Source organism: Amphibalanus amphitrite, unplaced genomic scaffold (assembly GCF_019059575.1).
Source record: "Amphibalanus amphitrite isolate SeventyFive unplaced genomic scaffold, NRLGWU_Aamphi_draft 000748F_arrow, whole genome shotgun sequence".
In the NCBI taxonomy this organism is placed as follows: Eukaryota; Metazoa; Arthropoda; class Thecostraca; order Balanomorpha; family Balanidae; genus Amphibalanus; species Amphibalanus amphitrite.
This window is the reverse complement of record NW_024882242.1, coordinates 112194-126007: the sequence shown is the minus strand read 5'-3', so window position 1 is coordinate 126007 and position 13814 is coordinate 112194. Positions and strand designations below refer to the sequence as shown.

The following is a 13814-nucleotide window of genomic DNA, read 5'->3' as shown; positions in this document are numbered from 1 at the left end:
AGCTTATAGTTGACTATCTAATCTAGTCACCCTAGCCACCCTACCATACCATTGCTTGGTGAGAGGCCTTTAACTGGTGGATCCAATGGAGCATCTAGGCCATATGACTCCCCGCCGTGTCGGATAATGACATCACCGTTTCCTACGCATAGGAAGCAGATAAGCCCATTTTGATTTGAAAGTTGGGTGAAAATTACACACCATACAGCAATGCTTGAGAAAGTAATGCTCGAGGATTTTTGGAATTTGTACGAACCTTTAGGGGGCATGCTTTGAGCATGCTCAACATCACATACCTGTAGCACGGCATTTGCCCGTACATTCACCATCGCTTTTGGCTGGTTCCGCCAGCGAATCATGGTAGCTGGTGCGCCTGTGTTATCCCCCGGGACGACACAGTGATTCCGTAGGTCCCATGCGCGTCGATCCATGCAACACCTTTCAGCCCAGCGATGTCTCCACACATTGTCCAGTGACGTTCAAACTCTCCATGTTTGTGATCGGTTGCCACCTCTCACACGATCTACTCATGAAATCCGTGGAATCCGTATAATTCGATAGGCTGAATATAGGATTACTGCACTAATATTCCGAAGCACAATCTGATACTGTATGTCCAGTTCACTGTTTCTTTCGTCGTCATCTCGCGAGCCCAGAGGACCGTGTTGACTTTCGAGATGAGTCTGTTAGCTCTCCATGATCCGACGCAACCACACCAATGCAGTCCGGTACTCGTGTATCGGCCATCGCCCAGCCACCCCGTCAAACTCTCGGCGTATCAACACGTTACTTTATTGACGCCTCATACGGCGCGCGTCGGCCGCCCGCTGCGCTGACCCGGCGCGTGCCGCCGGACAAAGTTCGGGCGCCGGCGGGACGCGAACCCTCGACCTCTCAGTCGCCGCGCGCGTGCCGCCGCAGTCGGTAGGACGGCGCCGCACCTGCCAGCGTCTGCCATTGCACATCTACATCCGGTCGGCGCGCGTGGCGCCCGCGCGCACATGTATAATATGGATCCCTCCGCCACACGGGTGCTCACAATATCGCTAATTATGCACGCGATTTATCAACAGAACTAAGAACCGCCTCTGGCAGCGTAAATCATCACTTCCCGTCGGCCAGGTCCGATTTCACACACCCCAAACAGGACCGCGCGAGAGCGCGCACGCCAGCACGCTTCTGATGAGAGGCCCGCGCCGCGCGGCCCGCCCGCCGCGGCCGCGCGCATCTTGAGCCACACCTATGATATAGCATGTGCGCGAGTCGAAAGGCTCGCCCACGTCCGCGCAGAAGCAAGCACCGCGCCGCTAAGCCTATATCAGCGACACAATCGCGTTAGTAGCACTGGGGATTTGCACGTGGCTATGCGTATATGCGTGTGTCCGTCCGTTTATCTCTCTCTGTCTCCTCCGGGGTGTGGGTATGCGGTGCAGCGTTCTTGTATGTATCTACATCACCGGTCTCGCGGTGGCAGCGCTGGCTGTGACCCGGTCCTCCAGCCGCGGCTCCTCAAATCTTGTTGACCTTTTCGCCAACGATGACGGGGTTGTTTTTGCGGATCTCGTGTTGGCCGTGCACGCGGTAGTCGAACGAGCAGTCGTGTTTGTCGCTGTAGCGGTGCAGCGAACAGAACAGGCCGTCACAGCGGCACGTGAATCCTGCCGGAAGGGGGGGGGGGGGGGCACGGGTCAGTCACAGTCACCGGCGGGTCAGCGGGCTCCACAGTCTAACGAGGCACGCGAGGACACCCCACACTGCACTCAGTGACTCACAGTACAGTAAACGGACGGCGCCGATCGCGTGGCTAGGGTGGGGTTATCCAGGGCACACGGGGTCATCAGAGTCAGACTTTCAGGTCCAATGGAGTCACGGAAGTCACACAGGGTCATCAGGATCACAGGGATCACAAGGGATTATCAGGGGTCACCCGGACTGGACGGTGAATGACGGGTCAGGCTGCACGGTGCATGACAGGTCACCTGGCTCATCTAGAGTCACAGATCGGTGAACAATGGGTAACCAGGCTCACCGGAGTGAATGGGACCACACGACAAGCAGTCACAGGGTCATACGGAGTCATGCGAAGTCAAGGGAATGGTACAGGATCAGACGTGGTTACTAGTCATGGGTGTCATACGGGATCAAACATCGGGACATAACGGAACACCGGGATCACACGAGGCCACAAAGGGCTGTAATGATCACAAGGAGTCAAACACTAAAATCCGGCGGGGTCAATGGGGTCCCGCGGGGTCAGCAGGTCCACGAGGGCCACCGGGCGACACTCTGGCGTGGTGCCAGCCGCCGGCGTCACCGACCGGCAGCGGCGGCGGCCCTCGTCAGCTGACGAAACAAACAGCGCCCACCGGCGCGCCGCCGGCCAGGGGTCAGAGGGAAGCGCCGGGCGGGCCGGCGGCCGGCGAGACATTCCATCCCGGGGGCCGACCGGGGAGTCGGTGCGTCACAGACGGGTGAGGCCGCGCCGATCGACAGGTGGCTCGCACGTGACGAGGAGGCGGCTATCGTCACATTCCGAAATAACGGCCCTAATGTGAGATCCGACACGGAGCTGGATTACACTTCACCGAACAGGCTCCCGGCCTGAACGGTAAATGGCCGGAGGCGTTACACTGGTTATATCTTGGAACAAAGACGTGCGGATCGATGGTCACGTGTAATCCTCACCGAACAAAACTGAGAACCGTGTCGGAAACGGCCGATGGAGGGATGGGAGGGGTCACAGAATACCAGGCCGGCACGCTCGTAATGAATCACAGGAGCGGCTAATGGTTCCAGCTACCGGACACCCGACCTCGAGTGTAGTGATGACACCGCCCCGAGCGGTGCGCCTCGGGTCGGACTGGTGACCGGCCACGGCGAGCACAGCGCTGCTGTGGTTTTAGTGTTGGACTGTGCCCTTTCGAACGTCTATTGAGACCATTTCAAGGCCGTGGGATGAGAGGACTAATGGGAGACATGTACTGAGTCGACCAATGACTGCTGTACTGCAACGATTGAGTCCATCCCGTTAAAACGACATACCATGGGTGACATGATTCCTATCCGCTCAAACGGCTGCCTCGTTGGGGGATAGGCTCTCACTCGCTAGTCTAGTGGGGTGACAGTTAGCCCGTAACAGGGAAGTATGATCAAGGATGCTGAAGGTTTAGTCCTGAGTATAACGAATTACATCCAACTCACAGCCGGCGACTGAGGTTGCTCCAACTGCAACGTGTACCGACACAGACATTTGTGACTTGTGAGCCGTTTTGGGACACGTCAGCAGGGAAAGGCCAGGGACCCCACACCATGCCCCTGCCTCTCCGCGGGTGACCAGGGGCATGGGGGGGGGGGAGAGGCACGCCCGCCGAATGGCGGGGTTTACCGTGCATGCTCGAATAACTTGGGCGATCACAATACCCTTCCCCATTCAGGATGATATGGCACCATGATACAGCGGTGATACAGCGGTAGAGGTACCGACTGTTCCACGAACACCAACAAAGGATACAGACGAGATGAACTAACAGGAAATGATTACACAATAAACTTCACCAGTGTGTTTGGCTCCTGACTCAGTGACTAACAAACAAACATGACTCAGCACTCGCACCTGTAGCTGATTATCACTAAAAACACGAATGTCCTACGCAGGAAGCCATCAAACACCGTACAACAACACAACTCCAGAAGACATCACAACGTTACACTTCCGCACCACCTGCCACCCAGTGGCCAAGAAGTACAGCGTGTCGGCACATTCACTTACCGGTGAGGCCGACCTTCTTCCTGCAGACGTCGCAGCGGCTCTTCTTCTTCTTGGCAGCCGGGTCAGCGGGCGAGGCGGCCGCAGAATCGAGGCCCGACTCTGCCTGTGTAGGGACCTGGTGGTGTGACACGAGAGGACACGGAGTCAGTGAGGGCAGCCCAGCGGATGCACGTCATGGGGGGAGGGGCACAGGAGGATACGAAGCATTTTGAAGCATGATCAAGATAGAGCATGACATAGTGTCAAGTCAGTGACAGACAGTGGCATAAAGCGAGTCACAACAATGGTAAATGCGCCATTGACCTCAGTTATTTCAGGTGACAGATCACGTGACAGGGCGGGGGGGGGGGGGCAGAAGGCTATAGGTTAACACGTAACTGCGCGGCAGGCGGTGTCACCACAAGCTGCTAGCTACGGTATGTCATCAGCCGGAACAACGAAGCCAACTTGCGTGCCTAGCTTAGCCATGTTTGGCTCTGCTCTTGTAAAAGAATATACCAAAACAGCATGGAAAACATACTGGACCGCTAAAAGCATCGCATTATTAGGTTGTGTAATGTTTAGCTAAAACTACATACCTCAGTGATAAGTGACAAAAGTGATACTGAACTGCGTCTCTAAAACTCAAGGCATATGAATCGCGCAGCCCACTGGTGGGCCCTTCACAAAGACAGTTCTCTGCCCGTCTCAGTGTTCGGCGTGCGTCTCACCTGTGCATCTGGCTGGGGCGAGGCGCTGGCGGCGGTGCTGGCCACGGCCGGCAGCACGGCCACCGTGGGCTGCGCCGTGCTGGTGCTACTGCTGGCCGCCAGCAGCGCGCTGGTCTCCTGCAGTACCTGGCTCAGCGGCGCGCCCGAGCCGGACGACTGGCCTGTGGACAGAGGGAGAGAGAGGTGTCATGGTGAGTAGCGCCCAAGCCGGACGACTGGCCTGTGGATAGGGGACAGGTGTCATGGTTGGCGCGCCAGGGCCGGACAACTGGCCTGCGGACGCATAGGGTCTGTTCCAGTCGCACTTCCTAACACCTCTAAACTCCTCCAAGAGTAAGCTAGAGGAGGTTGGAGCAGGTCCCTCCTTGGTTTTGTAGGGACTAGAGCTGCCACTGGAACAGGGAAGCAATCTTGGAGGAGTTTAGAGGTGTTAGGAAGTGCGACTGGAACAGACCCATAGAGAGAGGTGGCATGGTGAGCGGCGCCCGAGTCGGACGACTGGCCTGTGGATAGGGGAGAGGTGTCATGGTCGGCGCGCCCGGGCCGGACGACTGGCCTGTGGATAGGGGAGAGGTCTCATGGTTGGTGCGCTCGAGCCGGACGACTGGCCTGTGGATACAGAGAGAGGTGTCATTGTAAGCGGCGCCCGAGCCGGACGACTGACCTGTGGACAGGGGGACAGGTGTCATGGTTGGCGCGCCCGAGCCGGACGACTGGCCTGAGGAGAAGGGGGGGGGGGGGGGACAGGTGTCATGGTCGGTGCGCCCGAGCCGGACGACTGGCCTGAGGAGAGGGGGAGGGGTGGCATGGTCAGCGCGCCCGAGCCCGACGACTGGCCTGTGGATAGGGGAGAGGTGTCATGGGGACTGGGGAGGACTGACTGCACGGTGGCGCGAGTGATGATACATCCACAGAGAGACAGTTGTTATAGTGACAGACCGCCGGCAGTCAGACTGCTATACGGGGTCACACCACACATACGGCAGAAGGTAAGCGACTTGGGCGCACACAACAGTGGGCAAGTGATCTAAACGACATTCTGAGACACATAGACGGCGTCAACGACAGTCAGAAATCCACAAGATGGGGAAAGGATCTTCACATCTATCAAGGACAAAGGCCCAATCCAGGAAGATTCAGATGGTAGCTGTAGTAGCGGTACCCAAGTCGTGTAAGCCGCTTCAATCCTAAATGCACTTTAACTAGCTTCGGAGTTCTTGGATGTCTTTACTGATATGAATGTAGCTGAATGTCGTCCTGAGCCTCGATCTAAATGAAAATAAACGAAATAAATGATAAACCAGTGACGAAATCCCCTCTCCGTTATGTATCGGAGACCGGCCATGCAGCTCCCCGCTCGAGTAATCCACACCATCCCGCACGCCGCATCTCGCCGCCATACCGCTTCAGTTTGAGCCCACGCCGGACGTCCACGCCAACAAAAACGCACATTCCGCCGCGGTGCATTCACAATCAGCCGCGGACCCCTCGGGCCGGCCCAAATGGCAGGGGAGGAGGGCAGAACGGTGTGATGAATGGCACCAGCCATCCGGCTCCCCTCCGCCGGCTCTTGACGCCCCAACGCCGACCGGAGTGGAGTGGTCGGCGGGAGCGAGGCAGATCGCTGCATTCAGAGGCTGTGAGGACGAGAACAAACCAGCCAGCAACAGCCAGAACATGACACACGGAGGCATTGGCAAATGCAAACTATCAAGCCTACATAAAAATAAAATATGCCAATTATCAAACCGTTACTCTTATCACCCAATCATAACCTTCAACCGTGCTTTCAATCACCTCCCGGTCACTTTTCGTGTCCGCACTGCCCTCACGCCAAGGTCCCTTGTGTTTGAAGAACAGATAAAGGCACCAACCATTGCACGAACAAAGGCCAACGACCGTTTCTTCGCAAGGTAGCCAAGTCCAATGTGGTAACCATGGCAACGCTGCACGCGCCGCACAAAGCGCCTAGCTTCCGACCGAGCAATTCCAGCTCAGTGGGGAATGGGGAGGGGTAGATGAATGAAGCCAGCCCGGTCCAGTGTCTGGTGGCGGCCGACTGCGCAGCGGACAGACCCCCCCCCCCGCTCCGCCCTCCCCTCGCGCCGAGCCGCCCGACAGTGGGAGCTCGTGTTCCGTAACACAGGGCCACGGCAGACCCTCAGTGAGGCAATGACTGTGCACAGTGTAATGGTCTCCCCGCAACAGTACACCAGCGTGTCCTCTTACGGGAGCCTGTCGCCATACTGTGACGTCACATCGTCCATGTATGACGTAAGCGATCGCAGTGGACTCGGCCAGCTGCGCCCGGTCCCAAGCTGAACTCAGCAAAAACGGCGACAGGACCCGCAGCAGTTCACATTTCCTCAATAACAGCCAGTCAAGGACAGGGGCTGTTTTCACCGCAGGAAAATCGCCCGCAGTCCGCACCGACTGCGGTGCAGCTGATCAATTATTCTCACCCCTACCAAGATGACTCATCCCGAGAAATGGCATCAACCCGTAGTTTAGAACAATGTCGTCATCATAGTGGTTCTAACGATCTCAACAGGTATCCCAAGTTCCTTCGAGGCGGACCATCCTTTGTAACATGGCCGACCTTCTAGATCCGCGTCGTTCATTACACACGTACGGATGAAGCCGCTCGATCTGCCACTCAACGTGCCAAACATAATACGAACAATCACGTGGCCACACGTCGAGGTAATGACATTTCTCACGTGATGCAGCGTTTTGCCAATATCGCGGCGGCGCACTCGGGCGCCGACACGAGACGGTCGGCCGGTCAGAGTTCAGCAGGCGCCGCCAGCTTCATCGGCTGTTTACACAATCAGTCGCGCAGTAGTCGGGCCCTACCGCAGCCATCACGCCACACTCGCCGGGTGACGTCACGCGCCGTGTGTGACGTCACACCACACGCGCCGTCCGCTCTCCGCGCACGCACCGGGCGAGTGGCGACCCACATATGGCCGGCATCGAGAGCGTCACTGCCAGCGCACTGCGACCTTTACAAACAGAGCCGGTGGCCGCCAGTTGGACCACGGCCGCCGCGAGCGGCGCCAACTCACGGCGCCGTCGGAGCCTCTCGTCTGGCTGACGCGGCCCGCTAGCCCTCGGGGGCCTCCCGGCAGAGTGCGTGCCGCCTCCCGGGAGAGTGCGCGCCGCCCTCTCTCCCCAGAGGTCTACGCACGAACCCACGAGCGAGCGAGCGAGCGGGCGGCCGGGAGGCTACCGATTTCACAACGCCCAGTCAAGGTCGGGGTAAGGCGGGCGCTGAGCGAGGCAAGGCCGGCAGACGCGGCACCGACCCACCGGCCGACACGCAGAGGAACAATGGCCGGCCGCCGAGCGGTGTCGCACCGGCCGCTGCCCCCCCCCCCCAGGGAGGAGAGGGGGAGGCGACACGTGCCGAGCTGAGCAGCCCGGGCAGCGGTGGCGGAGCAATGACCTTGTCCTGACAGCTGTTCGGAGGGAAGAGGCGAGAAACCGGAAACCTCAGCCTTCACTTTGTGCCGACCTCGCTGGTGTTCTATTCCACACGCCGGCGGATCTTTCTTTACAATGTAACCAAGAAAAACGTCTTATTTATCGTTGTCACTGAACACACGCAGATCAGTAAGTTAGTTGAAAAGAGGTTGAAAGGGGATTGACTGACTAGGATCCTGCCTGTTCACACAATAGACAAAGAAGACACAAGAAACAATCACAAGTACACATTGTCCTAGCCATGTGGAATCGTTAAAAAAACGCTCTGTCATACACACATACAGTACGCACGGTACAAAGAGCTCAAAGAACTTCGACACACATGAGTGGAGAGCAGCTGATAACATCCACGGGAAAAGCGGACACTCATATCCGTCCCAGGGCACCTGGCCACCGCAGATGCGCCAGCCAGTGGTGGCACCGGGACTGCGGCAGCTGCACTTACCCTGCTGCGCCTTATCCGCCTGGTTCTTGGCGATGTCCTTGTGGCACTTGGAGCAGAGTCCGTCGAAGGACGGGCTGCCGTAGAAGCCGCAGCCGTTGCCGCACAGCTGCGGTGCCGAGTGCATCTGGTTCTGCTCCTGGTCCATGGCTGTGGCTCGCGCCGGCCGGTGGCCTCTCTCTCTGAGGGTCCGCGCGCCGCCTCTCCGGGCCCGCTCAGACGCGCTGCTGCTGCTGCTGCTGCTGGTGCTGCTGCTGGTGCTGGTTACTGGAGCACAGGCCGCCACTGGCGAGGCCGCTGACGCGGTCGCCGGTGCGCCGCTGCAACACCCAGAACACAAACTGTTAGAATGTAGGCATGTGAACACTACCCAGCAGTGCGGCTCCATCGGCTGCACCATTTTGATAAGTCCAGCATGGCTGTGACTCTCAAGTCAAAACCCAGCCTGGCATTGACTGTCTGCAATGAGTAAGAGCTTTTAGCTGTCAAGGATGATGATAAAATGAAAGTAGAACTACAAATGTGTAATCAGATCTATTGATAATCACTGAGAGGAGACAGATAATAAGCTTCAAAAAGTCTTTTCTACCTGCCCTACCATCACATCTGAGGTCCACTGGATGCTTTAGCAGATGTAGAGGGAGGAAAAATATTTAGTCAGTTTTACCAATGCATAGGCACATTCCTATATTGCAGACATTGGCTAGTTGGAACAACTTGCATAATGCTCCTGATGGTAGTTCCTTGCCTCCCTAATGCTGACACACCTTTAGGTATAACATTCATTGGGTACTGCAGTTTTAGGTCACACTTTTGTATCTCCTAACTTCAGACAAGATCAGAAATTTCTTATGCATGATGATAACTGACAGGAAGGTACCTGTCAGTCCTTTCAAAATGGAAAATCCTATGATTTGCAGTGGAGGAATAGCATCATTATAGCAGTTTTTGGCCAAAGTAAAGAGAAGACACCTTAAGACAGCATCAGCTAACTACCCTGAAAAGTGAAATATGATAACAATGCCAGGATCAGGATCAGGATAGGTTTACACCAAAGCAGCAGTACACCACTAGGCAGCATCATTTGAGATGAGCTTCACCATCCAGCTAGTGGATTATAGGAACCAGTTAATTATGTGATTCTCAAACAATGGAGATGCTTACAACAGATGGGTCTGCTATAGAAGCTGTCAACAACACCTGTGAAGAACTGCAGGAATTGAAAAATAAAACATAAAAGGAAAGACACCTCCTTCTTACCCTGAAAAGGAACACAACACATCAATATACAATATTTTTACACAACATATTTATGAATTACACTCAACTACCCACAAAGTCGGGTAAGGTTAGGTTGCATTAGGTAAGGTAAGGTAGGTAAGGTATGGTATGGTATGGTAAGGCAAGGGTGAGTTAGGTTAGGTTATGTTTTAGCATTTCTGCTTTTAATGCACCTGTTTTTAGTGGTAAATGATATGCATGGACACAGATAACAGTAGTACTGGATTGGAAACAGAATATTGGCAGTTGCAGTAAGAGGCCGAATGTTTTTATGCGACGGCGCCAAAATGAGATTCTCGCGTGCTGCTGGGTGGATAATTTGTATGTTGTGTATTGCACGAAATCGTCTTTTTTGCGTTTTGTCGTTTACGTTTAAAATCGAAGCATACCAAAGTTACTTTCATTTGCTTAAAAATTAAAGTATTTCACTTTTAATTTGATCATTTAGACGGCACAATGCGTGGTGTTCTTTTGAAAAAATTGTGGTGCAAAGCCTTACATACGTATAGGTACATCAACAATGGAGGAGGAGAATGAGCGGTAAAAACCTGCCGTTCTGGCTACAACCCAACGAACCAAGAGGAACAAAAGATTATAACAGGAGATGTCTCACATGCCACCTATTCGCTTTTCTCACCGATACTCCGGGTCACTGGTCACGTTTCAGCCCCGCCGAAGCCTCCGCCCGAATGGCACCATCACAGCAGGAGTGACAGCAGGATGGTGCTCTTGTCATCCAGGAGCTAGTGGCCGCGGTGGCGAAATCCACTGAAATGGAGGACCTGAATGACAGCGCCAAGACCTCCCTGGGACACAGCTCCGGCGCCTTGGCACGCTCGGCTCTGCGCTCGGCCACCAGGCGTAACAAGTACGGTGCCTCCGCCAGCCTGCTGATCTATCATGGGGCTACGCCGCTGGAGGTACGACTGGAGAAAGACGAGGAAGACATCGACCTCACCGTGAGGATCTGCCAGATTTGGAGGCAACTGCCGAAGATGGAAGCTAACAGGAACCAGCTGCTGGTCTGCGATCAACCAAGAAGTGACGCAGAAGTGACGAAGATAGTCGTAAACCGAGATGTCGAACTGACCGGAAGTCGTTTGCAATGATAGCCACGACGTCCTTAGGAGCCTCCTTCCAGAGATGTATGCGACGGTTTTCAATCTATTTGCTGGAAAGTGTGGAAACGTGGTAACTGATGTGGAAAACTGATGCTGTGGTAACTGATGTGGAAAGTGTGGAAAACGTGGTAAGTGAGACAGACACTCAAGACAGTGCTGTCCGTCGAAAGTCAGGAAGCAGACACCCCAGCCACTGGTGCAACCCGATCGAGGAGCGACAAGAGGCCAAAGCTCAGCAGGGTTAAGAAGATGTAAGGCGGGGAAGTAAGGTCGCTGATGAAATTGGGAGGGCAGGCGAAGCGAAGTGACACTTGAAGGGGTGCTTTGTGACGTTGGTTTGAATCGTGACGTTTGGATGGTTCGTTGTGACAGGACTGGTATCGATTAGCATGTAAATAAAGAGATCAAACTCCCATGTATGCACAAGTACTTTTTGTGGATGAGAGTGAGAAATCATTATAATCAAATCAGTGGCATACGTTCCCTCACCACGGTGAGGAAAGTGTAACCAGCAACGTTTAGTAAAATAAGTTGTCATTATGCAAAAATGCAGCAATAAACACGAGCACGGCTAGTCGATTGCTTCTTTATAAGTTTCATTCACATTAACCAATATTTTTTTTGTTGCCTGTGAGAGGAGATATCGAAATATGGGCACGAAATATTCGGTTCTGTTTTCGGCCTCTTACTGCAGCCACCGGAATCCTGTTTCCAATCCAGTACTACTGTTATCTGTGGCATGGACAATTTTCCAAATGGTTTGTGACAATATGGTCTGCTATTATCTAATTTTTAGCACGATTTAGCAAAAGGTGATTCACATTTCACACCAATCGGTGGGAAACTCAAATCATCAAGGGAAAATCAAAATGTATTAAGACATGGTTAAATCATCAAAATTCAACAATTACAATAGGCCAAAACAAAGTACACAGCACAACTTAACTGCCATGAGGAAAACAGTGTATATGAGAAACATTAGAACCATTTTAGCTGTAAATTTAGATAGGTTTCGCAAACAATACATTGTTGGGACAAAGAGCTGATATTTGAAGGTCACTCAGGTCTACATGAACACCTCATTGTTCTGTTTTTTTTTTTTTAATAGTCAGTTCATTCATCTTAAACAGTACCTGCAACAGACCATAGTGCCAGTATTCAAGATCATTTGAAGTTAGTTACAGTCGACAGGAAAAATGTGCAATACAGCCAGAAAACAGGACTGAGGAACATGGCCGTCGCTTACCTGGCACTGTGGACGATTATAGACGTAGGACGGAGAAAACAGCCGTCACCGACTTCTGAGAACAAATTGAGGCAGCATGGAATTTCGCATGAGCGTTGCCGATGTCAAGTGAACATTAAAACAATTTACCTATCAGCCTAGCAGCTTTCACCGTTTCGCCAGAGGCAGTACACACACACTTCCTCTCTCGCATACCACAGCTTCACTGATGAGATCCCACAAATGACGAAAGAGATGTAACGCAAGTACCAGTGCTGGCACTCTCTTGAAGTACTTGCGTACTCCTTTGCCTTTCCAGAAGTTTAAATTTCACAAACTTGGCACCAAATTCACAATTTTTTAGATCGACAGAATTAGAAATTTTGTTTTAAAGCTCGTTATAAGATTTATATACCAGCGGTCAACGAACATCATAGAAATAAATGAAGCTCTTAGTACTTGAGCGAGCGAACAGCTGATAAATGGAAATGAGTAGCCAGGAATATTGTCCATCACTATGCTAACAAGTAAACAAAGGCAGATGTAGCGCAGCATACAATTATATATACGTATTGCATGTGGTTATATACAGCCATGGATGAGAGGTAATCTCTCATCCATGATACAGCTCTGATGCCATTTGCATGGGCGGCGCCACCGTGGGGTACGTGGGGTACTAGTACCCCACAGTCATTTGACTGTGGGGTACTGCATATACCCAGTACCCCACAGTCAGGAGCCCAGTCTGAACTTTTTCAAACACTTTTTCGTAGTCGTGCAATGGCCCTCTAAAACCATTAAATATGTTTTAGCAGTGGTCAAATGACTAATGCCAACAAAGGGCCAATATTGACAGATTATAACGGTCCCCTGCAGATCGGTAGGGCCCTTTGAAGGCTGACAGAGGGCCCTCTTGAGATCAGCAGTGCCATCTAAAAGCCATCTGAGGGCCCTCTGTAGATCGGTAGGGCCCTCTAAAGACAGACAGAGGACCCTTTCAGATCAACAGATTGTTTACGTCGATCAGAGGGCCATACATTTAAGCGGCGTCTTCCGAAAACCGGTAGAAGGCCCTTTGTTGATCGGCAGATCACTCTTAAGACGGACAGAAGGACTTTTTTAGATCAACAGGGATTTCAATAGCTCAGCGGGCTCCTACCTGGCGCTCAGAGAACCCTCCCACGCGCTGTCAAGGGGCCCTGTCATGGCTTAGAGGGCTCCGTCAAACAATCAGGGGCTCCGTCGTGTACGTATAGGTCTTCTGTAGCTCAGAGGGGCCCCGTCAAACGTTCAGGGGCCCTTTATGCGTTCAAAGGGCCCTTCTGTCGCTTAGGGAGCCCTGCACAACGTTCAGGGGTCCTTTATATGATCTGATAGTCTTATGTAGCTCAGAGGGCCCCGTCACGCGATCAGGGGCCCTTAATGCGCTTAGAGAGCTCTGTCGTGTACTCAGAGGGCATTTATGTAGCCTAGATAGAGGGCCCCCGTCAAGCGATCAGGGACCCTTCTCATGTGTTCAGAAGGCCCCCGTCAAGGAATCAGGGGCCCCTTCATGCGTTTAAAGGGTCCTCTCGTGTATTCAGGGCTTTTCTGTAGCTCTAGGGCCCTCGTCAAGCGTTCAGAGGCCCTTTAAGCGCTGGGGGCCTTTCTGTCGCTCAGAGAGCCCTGTCAGGCGTTCAGGGGCCCTTTATATGCTCAGAGAGTTTTCTTGTAGCTCAGAGGGCCCCGTCACGCGCGATCAGGGGCCTCTTCATGCGCTTAGAGGGCTCTGTCATGTACT

The 13814-nt window shown here is 53.5% G+C and overlaps 1 protein-coding gene across 2 annotated transcripts; it reads right to left on the bottom strand.

The window, feature by feature from the left end:
• Positions 1-776: 776 nt before the first annotated feature.
• Positions 777-12294, bottom strand: LOC122365555 (AN1-type zinc finger protein 5-like). 2 transcript variants are annotated; one of them, XM_043336847.1, is made up of 5 exons: positions 12056-12294; positions 8411-8727; positions 4480-4640; positions 3770-3884; positions 777-1658 (listed from the first exon to the last, which is right to left on the bottom strand). In XM_043336847.1, the coding sequence occupies exons 2-5, from the start codon at positions 8553-8555 to the stop codon at positions 1510-1512; spliced, it is 570 nt and encodes a 189-aa protein (XP_043192782.1). In that variant the 5' UTR covers positions 8556-8727; positions 12056-12294; the 3' UTR covers positions 777-1509. The 2 variants fall into 2 exon arrangements, with proteins under 2 accessions (XP_043192782.1, XP_043192783.1); XM_043336848.1 differs by having other exon boundaries at positions 12185-12267.
• Between the last annotated feature and the right edge of the window lie 1520 nt (positions 12295-13814).